The sequence below is a fragment of the Solenopsis invicta genome, chromosome 14, assembly GCF_016802725.1.
Source record: "Solenopsis invicta isolate M01_SB chromosome 14, UNIL_Sinv_3.0, whole genome shotgun sequence".
NCBI classification, from domain to species: domain Eukaryota; kingdom Metazoa; phylum Arthropoda; class Insecta; order Hymenoptera; family Formicidae; genus Solenopsis; species Solenopsis invicta.
In genome coordinates, this window is record NC_052677.1 from 3553017 (window position 1) to 3566588 (window position 13572).

At 41.3% G+C, this 13572-nt stretch overlaps 1 protein-coding gene across 1 annotated transcript; it reads left to right on the forward strand.

Moving 5' to 3' along the window:
• The first annotated feature begins 5639 nt into the window (after positions 1–5639).
• LOC120359472 lies at positions 5640–13343 on the forward strand. Its single transcript, XM_039457050.1, has 3 exons — positions 5640–5811; positions 6562–6819; positions 12994–13343. Exons 1-3 carry the CDS (start codon positions 5640–5642, stop codon positions 13341–13343), a joined length of 780 nt encoding a protein of 259 aa, XP_039312984.1.
• Positions 13344–13572: the final 229 nt, after the last annotated feature.

The following is a 13572-nucleotide window of genomic DNA, read 5'->3' on the forward strand; positions in this document are numbered from 1 at the left end:
TCCTCTCGATCCTCATCGTCCAGGGGCTTATTCTCGTGCACGACTGTAGATCCTTCGGTACCGATCTTCGAGAATCTCCGGTGTCTTCTCTCGCTACGATTCCCTCTGATCTTTCGTACGGTCTTGCTGTGATGAGACGTCGACGTCGCGCGCTGCCTATCTCCTCAATCCTTGATCCTTTATCCCACTTCTGATTATTGTAAGGGAGAGATAATTATCGTCGTCAGGATGGGAACACAAGCGAGAAAACACAGGTAAAAGGAAAGGGAGTTTATTGGAGATACGTCTTGCTCGGTTCTGCTCTGATTGCAACTGCCCTTGCAAGCTTCGCCCAGCAACAACAACAACAACCGCCTAAACAATTGTACTCGCATAGCGACCGCAGTGTCGGTGCATTATCGAAATGAACCTCGATACTTGGAGATACAATAATAATCTTAAGTACGGTTGACAACCCATTACGCATTACAATTATATTAAATAAAAGTTTTCTTGGAAAGGATGTTTTGTAGCTTAAATATAAATATAGAGTATAGAGATAGGTTACGTTTTCACATATGTTTTTTTTGCAGCGTACAGTTCAACAACTAAAAAGACTGTGGGCTAATTTGAAGCAAAATCAACGAGATGCATTAACAAAAGAGAAACAGCCTCGACTAGCTACTGGTAAAGGCCCATCTATTGCAGATGCAAACATAGATCCTGATATTGCTTTAATAATATCATATCTTATGGAAACAGCTCCTGTGTTATTTTCGTCAAATATGTCAGATAAAGAACTTGATGGTAAATAGTTTTCTATTTAATATTATTAATTAGCATGATTGTACAAAGTTCATAAACTGTTTGTTTATTATAATTTTAAAATATCTCATTACAATTATAAAATATCTCATACATGTATTTATAAACATATTGTTACGGCCGTGAATGTTGTAAAGTGTAGATCGATTAAATGAAGAGACTGTTGCTCGTTAGCGACGTGTTGTTGTTATGTTCGGACTTTTGGTTTTGACAGTTCGTCTTGCCAATAAAGTCGTTCTTTCTAATAAAAGCCTGTTCTTTTATTCATGTGCACGTGTGTTACTGAGGTGTGCGAGTGCGAGAGTACGAGGCGATTCACCCGGTCGTAACATTTTGGGGGCTTGTCCGGGATCGAGACGAACTATTTTTTCGTTTACGTGCAAACGAACTTCGAACCATGGCTTTTGCACATATTCCACGGAGCCCACGGAGGGGTATGTACAGGCGTTCCTCAACAATTTCTGGACGTCCTTTGGGAGATGAAGAACATCCATGCACGCGGCCTTCGGGTGATACTGTCGAGCGAACAATGGAAGATGTCATCGAACCGATGGTAGGTGATGAAACGACGGGAACTGCGGAGTTACTGCGTGCTGCTTTGGAGGAGCTCCGTAAGATGAAGGACTGTCTCCGTTTTCAGCAGCGTGAGGAGGAGTTTTGTAAACGGTTACAATGAGCAGAACAAGGTCAGTCGTTCACCAATTTTAACTTCGATTTAATTGTTGAAAATAATATTGGATTTAAATTAAAGCCGGATGTATATGATGGTGGTGCTCTGTTGCGCGAATTTCTCACGGAATTCCATTTACTCGCTCGTGTGAATAATTGGTCTGATTCAGTTAAAGTAGCGGTTTTGGCTTCATGTCTAAGAGGGAAGGCACGTTCGGTTTTGGATGGAACTTCAGATTTAGAAAATTTACAATTTTCCGAATTAGAATTGCGTTTAGAATCACGTTTTGGAGAAAGTCATTTAACTCAATCATTTTACACACAATTCGTTAATAGAAGGCAGCGTTTTGGTGAAGATATTCCCACTCTAGGAGCTGATCTCGAACGATTATCTCGTCTTGTTTATCCAGAATAATTGTTTATCCGCGATAGTTCAAGATAAAATTGCGTGCTCTCAATTTGTTGCTGCGCTTTCAGATAGTTTTGTTAAGCGGACCCTTTAATTGGAGGGAATTTCTTTACGTGCAGCCGTAGAAAGAGCAATGGCTATTAAAGTTGTAACAAACCGCCTTTACGCCCCCCCCCCCTCGGACCGTCCACCGCTCCAGGCTGTCCGGTCGAACAACCGCCGGACAGCGAGAAACCGGCGCACAGCGCCAATAAGATTGTAAAACCGGCGTAGCGCGCGTATACGCATCCGCGCGTCGAAAGATTTCCGCGCGCACGCGCTCGACCGGAATGGCGGCCGCTGGACCGATCTCGAGCGGCAAGGATTCCCCTTCCGATACCGTACCGTTCCGTATCTCCACACTGTTCCTGCCCTCGAGACTCGACTATATAAGCGCCGCCACTCCTGTAGTCGAGGCTTTTTTTCCGTCCGCCTTCCGTCCGAGAAAATAGTGTATCCCGAGCGCTCAGTGGAGTTAAGCGAACTTAGCTTCAGTCAAGTGATCTTGACACGAGCCATCCGTTTCCTAGACCGCCGGTTCACGGGCTCAAGTCCATCTTGGGCTCCACCAGGAGATCCTGGTAGTCGGCACTTTCCCGATCCGCCGTCCTGTCACGGTATCGACTCACGACTCGGGGTGTGGAGTTCCGCGCCTCCACCAAGTGATCTTGGCGTGAGTCAATTACCACCGCCGCATAACATCGTGGTACTAACCGCAGCCCGTCGCGATCGGATTTAAAAGTACAGCTGTACCGCGCGCGCGACGTCTCCGGCCGTGGCCACGGCCTTCGGCAAGGCACCAGCGCGTCAATAGAGATTCCGAATTCCGAGAATCTTGGCTCAGAATCTCGCGCCTGTAAATAAACACCGCCTGTAGATACCGCGGATAAATCCGGCCGTTCCGACTACCGCGTTATACGTTCCGTTTTTCCGACCGCGCGTTCTGATTCTCCGTTTGTCCGTCCGCGCGTAATTCTAAGCTTTTGTTACGTCTGTCCGAGCGTCACCGTCATTCGTCCGTCCGCGCGCCGCGTCCAGAACGCTGCGATATTGTACAGAACCGAGAACACGCGAAATAAAGTCTATTTTATTTACCAACCATCCACGTCTAGTTCTCTTGGCGATCTCATCCGCGTCCTCGCCCGCCAAACTCACGCCGCTCCGTGCGCGGAAAAGCCAGGTCGTTACAAAGTTATTAAAAAAAACAGTTTTTCCAGATTTTTAGAAAAATCAAAATTAATACAGAAAAGTACAGAAGGGAAAGATTCTGTTAATAAGTTTTTAAAAATTAAAAATTTTAAGTAAAGAAAAATTTTTTTGAAAAAATATTGAATGCTGGCAATGTGGTTCCAAAGGACATTTTCGTTCACAATGTCCATCACTTACGTTAGCAGGGAAGCAGGGAAACTCGGAGTAACCAAGCTTTGCAGTGTAATTTCGCATGGTTCGGCGGAAAAAAAAATTAAGAAAAAAATTTCTTTGAAGTCTAATTTTATGATAATTTTTGTTTCCCTAACTCTCTGGATGGTCAATCTTGTACTTTTAAAATAGATACAGATTCCGATGTTTCCGTTCTCAACAGAAAGTTCGTTAAGGAAAATAAACAGCGGATTTTTGTTAAACATTGTAATTTGAGGTATCCTACTGAAGAAAAGGTCCCATTGATTTTAAACTCAATGCAAAAATTGTCTTAGAAAAGCACTCTTTAGAGTTCCTTATGTTTGTTTCAGAGATTGGGGATGATTGTATTTTGGGTGCAGATTTCTTAATTAAAACCAGTCATGGGGAAATTTTTACTTTAGTTTTTGGAAAAAATCGTGAAAAATTTGAAAATTTTTCTTGTGCTCGGATTAATAATCTTGAAGTTTCATTTTTTTTAATGGATTGTTTTGAGAAAAATTCTTCTAAGCTCAATATTGCTGAAAAGAGACAGTTTGCGAATTTTTTGAAGGAATTTCAGGATATCTTTTCTGATGAAATCATTGCAGGAAATTGCACAGTCGTGGAACATTCTATTAATTTAGAGAAAAAAGATCCTATTAAACAGACACCTGTTCTCTGTTTGCTAAACCTTTGTATGTTTTAACCGAAAATCAAAGTAAATATATTTGGAATGAGCAATGTCAATCAGCTTTTGAAAAACTTAAACAATTTTTGTTGTCTTCATCAATCTTATGTTTTCTTTCTGAAATAGGAGAATTTGTTCTTGATATTGATGCTTCTAATCATGGCATTGGTGCAGTTTTGTCTTAAAAATAGGAGGAAAAAGAAAAGGTATCGCTTTTTATAGTCGAGTATTAAGTAAATCGGAGAGAAATTATTGTGTTACTCGTCGTGAACTTTTAGCAATTGTTGCTTTCTTAAAAAATTTTCATCATTATTTTTATGGACGGAAATTCACGATTAGAACGGATCATATTTCTTTACGTTGGTTGTAGTCTTTTAAAGAGCTTGATGGTTAATTGGCACGATGGTTGGAACGTCTCCAACAATATGATTTTAAAATTGTTCATCGAGCAGGAAAGTTACATGGCAATGCTGATGCATTGTCTAGGCTGTTGATCCTAGTGCTGAGTTTTCTTGCAGATATTGCGATAAGGTAGAATCTAGGGAGGAGGAGTTGAAAAATAATTCTTTGGGGAGATTTGTTTTTGAGGAAAGTGAATCTGAAAATTGGAAAAAGGCTCAGTTGGAGGATCAGTCTATTGTGAACATTTATCATGGAAAAGAGATTGGTGTTCGTCCTTCTCGTCAGGAGTTAGCTCCTAATGACTCTTCCTCGAAGGTTTATTGGACTTTGTGGGATTCTCTGGTCATCAAAGATGGAGTATTATTTAGAAAATGGATTTCTTCGGATTTTTATACGAAAGTTCTCCAGACAATAGTTCCAAAGAAGTTAATTCGACAGGTGTTGGAAAAAGCTCATGATTTTCCTTCTGGTGGACATTTTGGAGTGAACAAAACTTTAGTAAAAATTCAAAAACGATTTTATTGGGCTTCTTGTAAGCAAGATGTCGAACATTGGTGTAAAACTTGTAAGGTTTGTTTTTCTAAAAGGGGTCCTTCTAAAAAGGGGAAATCTCCTTTTCAGATCTATAATGTTGGAGTTCCTTTTGAAAGAGTCCAAATAGATATTCTTGGTCCTCTTCCTACCTCTTCGTCTGGGAAAAAATATTTATTAGTTATTACTGATTGTTTCTCTAAGTGGGTTGAAGCTTTTCCTGTTGGAAATATTAAAGCGAATACTGTAGCAGAAATTTTTGTTAACCAGGTAGTTTCTAAATTTGGCATTCCTTTAGAAATTCATACTGATCAGGACAGAAATTTTGAATCTTGGTTATTTCAGGAACTTTCTCGTTTGTTAGGAATCAAAAAAACTTGTAACAAACCGCCTCCGCGCGACCTCCCCCAACGGACCGGTCATCGTCCGCCAAACGCCGGCCGAACATCCGCCGAGCGGCGAACAAGGCGCTACGCGCCGATAAACAATTCCAAACGCGCCAATGCGCGCAGCGAGGCATCCGCGCGTCGCGGTGATCGCGCCGCGCACGCGCACCGGCCCAAACCGGCACGCGCTAGCGACGTGCTCGCTCGCCTCCGTCCGCCCACCACGCAACCGATCTCGAGCGGTGGGGACGCTGGCTCCGACGCGAACCGAACCGCCACCGAGCGTTCCCGACGTCTCGAGATGCGGGTATAAAAGCGCCGGAGCAGCGAGATGCTGGGCTTCTTCTCCGCCGACTGTTCGGACCATTATTCCGCCGACCGGTCTCCGAAGAAGTCTCCCGAGATAGTCCTAGGGTCTTGGCCTCTGCCGAGCGTTCTCGGTGGCTACCGCTCTCGCACCCGTCTCTCCTCGCCGAAGCTGGGCTCAAGCGTCTTGGGCTCAGGTAAGCATACTTGCCCGACCGGCTTTCCTCGAAACCGATCCGATCCTACCGCGGCGGCTACAGAAAAACGGGGTAAACCGTCTTTGCCTCCGTCGAGCGTACTCGACGTAGCCGTCGCATCCTGCCTACGAGCAATACCGCGGTATACCAGCAGCGGATTTAAAGGGACGCTCAGCCAAGCGCCGCCCCGCGCTCCGCTACCGCTCCGACGACCGCGAAAGCCGTGCACGCGACCTCGCAAGGCCGATAGCCACGGGGCTGCCCGGCGCACCGAAAAGAACGCCGACAACGTAAACAACGCACCTGTCGTGCGAATAAACGGCAAACGCGCCGAAGCCGGTACCCACCGGTATTCGCAATCGCCGCGACCGAGATAACCGTCACCCCCGCACGATACGGCCGACGACGTATCGGCGGTGACGCTCGCGCAACTTCTGTAAATAATAGCGTTAAGACATTTGTATTCGTCCGTGTGCTTCACTAAATAAAACCTGTACATATTTTATACGTCAAAACCACGAGTCTAATTCTCTCTTAACCCGGATCGTGCCCTGGAATTCCCGACGAGCTACGTCCGTGCGCGATATCTATTCAAGAAACACGGGTTGTTACAAACTCGTACTACTCCTCTTCATCCTCAATCTAATGGACAAATGGAGCGTCAGCATCGTACACTTTTGAATTTCTTAGCAAAATTTGTTTCAGAGAATCAAAAAGATTGAGATCGTTGGATTTTTCTGGGTTTGTTAGCTTATAGATCTTTGAAGCATGAAAGTACTGGTTTTACTCCTTCTGAATTATGTCAAGGTAGAAAGTTAAGGTTACCTTTAGATCTTCTTCGTGGACGTCCTCCAGAAGAAAATTCACAATCGGAGAGAGGATACGTCTTTAAACTTAGAGAAAAATTAGTTTCAATTCGTGATGTTGTCAGACAGCGTTTGGGAATCAAATCTCAAAAATTGAAGTTGTGGTATGATCAAAAAGATAAGCGTTTGTCTTTCGAACCAGGTCAGAAAGTTTGGTTGTATAACCCTCGAAAAATACTTGGTAGGGCTCCTAAATTACAAAGTAATTGGGAAGGGCCTTACGAGGTCATTAAAAAAAATTAATGAGGTAGTTTATTGCGTGCGGAAATCTAAAAGGCATAAAAACAAGGTTGTTTATTTAAATAGACTTGCTGTATTTCAAGACAAAAAATCTTTGTAGGGAAAGAAAGATTTGTTTAAAATATTGAGGAAGCCTAGAATATATTTTTTATTGTTTTTAAGTTCTTTAATGACTTAAAAAACACTCTTTGCTGTTGATTGTGTTCTTTTTTGCAGAAATTTGTTTTCTTCAAATCTTCGGATTGAAGCAAGAAACATCACGACAAAAAAGAGTTGATTATTTTAAGTCAATAACTCTTGAAAGAAGTCCGTCTTTTCCTCGGTTTTTTTGAACCGTGGTTTTTCCGAATGGACTTAGGGTAAATGCCGAGACGGGGATTTGGGGAGTCTCTCAGGAGACGCTGGGTCCATGGGAAAATTTATCCCCCCCCCCCCTTGTCCGAAGAATTAAGAAAGAAGTGCTCAAGACTCAAAATGAAGAGTGAGAACGAGCCACTCAAAGACGAAGATATGCAGCTCAGAAATCTCTTTGCAGCAGCTTGGGAAGAGCAAGAAGTCGTAAAAGTCTTTTGCGAGCTCCCTGGGTTGTCGGGACGACAACTTGAAAAAGGGGGGCAGTGTTACAGCAGTGAATGTTGTAAAGTGTAGATCGATTAAATGAAGAGACTGTCGTTTGTTAGCGACGTGTTGTTGTTATGTTCAGTCTTTTAGTTTTGACAGTTCGTTTTGCTAATAAATTCGTTCTTTCTAATAAAAAACCTGTTCTTTTATTAGTGTGCGCGTGTGTTACTGAGGTCTGCAAGTGCGAGAATACAAGGCGATTCACCCGGTCGTAACATATGTACAAAGTGAATCTTAATGGTTGTCCCAATGTTTCTAGGTACATAACTCGAAAAGTATGCAAAATATAAGAAAATGTTTCAAACAAAAGTTCTATGGCTCGGAGGGCTACATAAGATGATATCAAGTTATAATATACCGTAACATTCAGACTACAACAATGGTATTGTCTTATGTTCTCCTCCAAACTATACAACTTTTGTTTAAAACATTTTTTTCTTTTTGTATTTTGTATAGTTTCCGAGATATCTGCTTGGAAGCGTTGAGGCAACTATTAGAATTTACCCTGTAATAAATATACATATACAGGTTATCCCAATACAAGTGACCACCCCCCTTTATTTTGTAAACTAGCCGAGATAGACCCAATAAATATAATATTAAATTAAATGGTTTGAACTAAACTTTATTGTGAGTACAGTGGTCACTTAAAGAAATTATCTATGTTAAAGAACAAAGAGACATGCACAACTTTTGCATAGTAAAATGAATATTTTTATATGATAAAAGTTGTAGCGTTTTTTCTAATGAATACAACGATGTTATTAAAATTATTTTCCAAATTATAGAAGTTATGTCGGATTAAAGTTTTGCGAGTGACTAATATCATTTCAGTTTTGCCCCTGCGGTGTGGCTAACTTCCCGCTTTGGCGATTGACGTGTAACATGTTGATATTTGATTATAATATTTGGTGTAATAATTTTGTAACGATACGCCCCTCCAACGTCCGTGTGCCTCCGTTCCGTCCACTGAACACCGAACGCCGAGTGCGGCCAAGGACCACGTGCACGCCGAACACAACCGAACCTCGCCGTGCAACCACGCGGCGACACGCGCGCCGACCGTGGCGTTCCGTAACGCTCCCACTCCGGCTCAACCGACCGAGCGCGCGGATTGGCTTGCTCAGCCGCGCGTTCGGATATATAAGCCGGCAGTGGGAACGCACAAGTCAGATCCGTCCGACTATCCGACCCGTCCACAGACCGAGCATTCTCGATCGTTCCTTAAAGACGAGCATTCTCGTCGCCCTCCGACATCCTCGACGGGCATTCCCGTCGCTATCCGCTGCCGAGTATCCTCGATCAGTCGTCTCAGATACCCTCGACGAGCATTCTCATCATCATCACCGGCCGAGCATTCTCGACCAATCACGTCCGAGATCCTCGACGAGCATTCTCGTCATCATCACCGGCCGAGCATTCTCGACCAATCACGTCCGAGATCCTCGACGAGCATTCTCGTCACCATCACCGGCCGAGCATTCTCGACCAATCACCATCGTCCTCGAATGCCTCTACTGTCGAACCGACAAATTCCGTAACCCATACATCGGCAGGGCACAAGCAACCTGTCGATCGAGCGCCCCACTTGCACGGGGCGCGCTCGGGCGAGTCGCGGCGGCGACCGCGCCGGCAACGACCCGCATTTGCACACACTGACACGACCGCGTTAGCCAATCCCGCCGCGCCCCGCGACTCCCCGGCCATACGGGCAATCCGCCCGCATAACTTCCTAGTTTAGCCGAAAAACTTGTACATAGATAGTTCTAGCATTAGGTATAAAACCGCGCCGCGTAACTGGTAATCCAAGTACCAGCCATATTGCAATCTGTATACTACTGTTATCTCTATCATTGTCTCTTTTGCGATCTCCTTATCTGTGCTATCTCATGCATCTTGTCAACGCTTCCTCTTTGTCTTTTGCTCAACTCTTTTGTAATTATTATACCTTTAATAAATCATTCTCTATCTTTGGCTACTTAAAACGCTGGGTATAATCATTGCGGACACCTGACCAACCGACGAGCCTTATCCGGTCCGATCCCGCAGTTCCCGCACCGCACCGAACCGACCGAAACCGCGTACCGTTACAATTTTATAAATTTGTATTTTTGTATTCTTATTACTGACATTTTACGTACATCAAATATTATAATCAGACGTTAACATGTTACACGTTAATCGCTAAAGCGGGAGTCGGAAGTTAGCCACACCGCAGGAGCAAAACTGAAATGATATTAGTCGCTCGCAAAACTTTAAGCCGACATAACTTCTATAATTTTGAAAATAATTTTAATAAATCATACATCATTGTATTCATTAGAAAAAACGCTACAACTTTTATCATATAAAAATATTCATTTTACTATGTAAAAGTTGTGCATGTCTCTTTGATCTTTAACACAGATAATTTCTTTAAGTAACCACTGTGCTCACAATAAAGTTTAGTTCAAACTATTTAATTTGATGTTATATTTATTGGGTCTATCTCTGTTAGTTTACAAGATAAAAGAAGGTGGTCACTTATACTGAGACACCCTGTATAAGCTTTTGATGAAAAAGGAAAAACAAAATAAGAGGCTGTTTGTTCATTCTGCAAATGTATTTATTTTTGAATGTGAAATCCACTAGAACAAATGTCTTGGAAAATTTAATTTGACGTTGTCAAATAAAACAGAATTTGTAAAAACAATTTGTTTTGGTTGTGAGCAAGAGAATTGTAGAGTGTTAATGCGGATTTAAAATATAATTATACAAATAGTGCAACTACAGACTAGACGACGAGAAATAATTAAGCTTGTAACTCAAATTTTATATTTTCTAAAAATATATACAACAGATCTTGGACATAAATTTCGAATTCTATTCTAAAAGGAAAAAAGAAAAGGAATCAATTCTGACCTCTTCGACATTTAATTATACAACTGTATTTATATAAATTTATAAATATATTCTTTAATTATTTTAAAGAAGAAAGAAGAAAAAGAAAACGCACACGCACGCGCACGCGCACGCACACGCACGCACACTCGCACGCACGCACGCACGCACGCACGCACGCACGCACGCACGCACGCACGCACGCACACGCACGCACGCACGCACGCACGCACGCACGCACGCACACACACACACACACACACACACACAGCTAATATACTTTGGTTTTAAATTAATTTTAATTTGACATACCTTCATCTATTTCTATAACTGCTTCAACATTTTTAGTCTTTAAACTTTTATCATTATTTTTGCATAACTTGATTTCAGAAAGCTTGTAATAAATACTTTAGAAGATGGTAATGTGATGATATATTATGCAAAAATAATGATAAAACTTTAAAGACTAAAAATGTGTGTGTGCGCGCGTGTGTGTGCGCGCGCGCGCGCGTGTGTTTGGGTGTGTGGGTGTGCGAGCGTGCGGTTGTACGGGTGTGTGTGTGTGTGTGTGTGTGTGGGTGTGTGTGTGGGTGTGTGTGTGTGTGTGTGTGGATGGATGGATGGGTGGGTGGCTGGCTGGCTGGGTGTGTGGATGTGTGGGGGTGTGGGTGTGTGAGTGTGTGGATGTGGGTGTGAGTGTGGGTGTGGGTGTGGGTGTGTATGTGTATATATATTTCATAATCATTGTTTTTTAAACGTCCACTGTATGTAAAACATTGTGCATGTTTAAAAAACGTTGCTTATCAAATAATTGAGGTTGGATATTGTCATGGACATTGATATAATTTTCAGGTGATGCCACTGATACAAGCAACAAGGAGAATCAAAATACCAATAAATGTAATGTAGGTAATATAATCAATATTATAATTATATATTTTCGTACTATTCCTTACTGTTTAATAAAATAATATTGTATTTACAATGTTTCCTATAAAAAGAAAACAGAACTGAGGTATTATTGACATGCAAGCACCAAAAGTGGTAAAAGGAAAAGAAAGAAAAAAATTATACATACTTTTAGTAGTGAAGACGGTGTAAAGATTGAAAGAATTAAACGTATAATGGAACAAAAAAAAGAAATGGCTGAAATACGAAAAGATCATGAGATAAAAGTTCTCGCAATGAAAGAAGAGTTTTATATTAAATTACATACTCTAGAAATCCAAGCATCTCGTGCAAAAGTTGAACTTGTCGAGTTACAGTTGCAAAAAGAGAAGGAAAATACAAAAACGTTTATTTGAATTCTAAAGACTTACCATTTTCAAAGAACAGTACAAATATTTTATTTTTATTTTGTTTTTAATTTTAAAGGATGTAGTTACTTTAAAGTTATAAAAAATATATTTTTTGTTTAATTTTTATTTTATTTTTAATTTCAAGTACTTTAAAATAGAAAGTATTACTGACACGGAAAGTATTAATAAAGTAATAACTATTCTGGTAAGCTCGTATGCAATTTAACATTTAATTGAAAAGGCCAGTGAGACGAGCAAAAAGGTGTAGATGTTCGTATAGCTAATAATACATATTTATTCGTATATAAAGGACACAAACGTTTTGACTCTACGGAGTCTTCTTCAGTGTGTGTGTATTCTTACATTACAGACGCAGAGCGCAAACAAATCTTCATAGCAGCCTTTTAAGTACAGTTGTCCGGGATTTAAAGCCCATGGTCACGAAATTTCTATACTTGCTTCGTCGATTTCCAGTCCGCGATACAAATCGTGTCAACAATTCGGTCTACGTATCGCTTCTTGTACGACTCGTGCAAATCAATTAATCTCCGACCATTGATACTTTAAAAAAAATATAACACAAAAAAATTCACTAATAACTTCACTAATAGCCGTTTTTTTACAAGTTCTGTGTCAGTTGAATCGCATGTTTAGTGTAAATACTTAAACTTACGGTTCGTCGTTAGAGTCGTTATAAGGCATGTTCAAACGCTGATCGCTTACAATGTTAACGAATAACGATCGATCTGTATTGATCGGCGTGACAAGGGAGACTGAACGTTTCTGATGTTGCGAAGCGTGCGCAGCCCGCGTATGAGTCAAATCTTTCTATGTTTACAATTCTATTCCCTATACTTTCTTTGTTACATATCGACCAGTTTATTCAAAATAGTGTTGTAACATTCTACTCATTACGTGCAAGTGACTGCATGCTACCAAAAGCTTATGGGTTACCAAAAATACATAAGCCTAACGCGCCCTTAAGAATTATTGTGTCGTCGGTGGGTACTGCTCTTTGTCCATTGGCAGCCTTTTTGCAGAACACCATATCAGACAGCATTCCGCGAGCGGTGGGCCACGTCGATAACAGTTTTGAACTCTGTAAACTATTATCGAATAAGAGCGTACAAAACTCCGAGACCTTGCTATCTCTTGACGTGACATCCTTATTTACCAATGTGCTGTTAGACCTTGCGATCGAGGGGATTAATTCTAGATGGAAATTCATGGAAAAAAAGGAAAAAAGACCAACATCCCAAAAGACGAATTTATTACAGCGGTACAGTTTGTTTTAACGTCCACGTTTTTTACCTTTAATAATAAGATATACAAACAAACGTTCGGTGTCCCTATGGGCTCACCCTTGTCACCGGTAATTGCAGACATAGTGATGCAAGATCTGGAGTCCAAGGTTCTGAATAACATAAATGTGATTCTACCATTTTACGTACGCTACGTGGACGATATCGCTTTGGCAGCACCCACCGAAGTGGTTGATAATATCCTAAATGAATTTAACGGATACCATAACCGCTTACAGTTCACTATCGAACGTGAAACGAATCGCAGCCTCAATTTTTTAGATACCGTAATTAAAGTCGACAACAACACCCTACATAGTGACTGATTCCATAAAGAGACCTTCTCAGGCAGATACTTATCCTACTATTCACATCACCCAGTTAGCCAAAAAATAGGAACCATCTACAGCATGGTAGATCGGGCGTTGCTATTATCACCCCCAATACCACAAAAAGAATCTAGAATTTTGCGTTAACACCCTAATTAATAACGGCTACCCATTGGAATTGATTTTTAACAAGATCAACATAAGAATCAAAAAATTGATTAATACA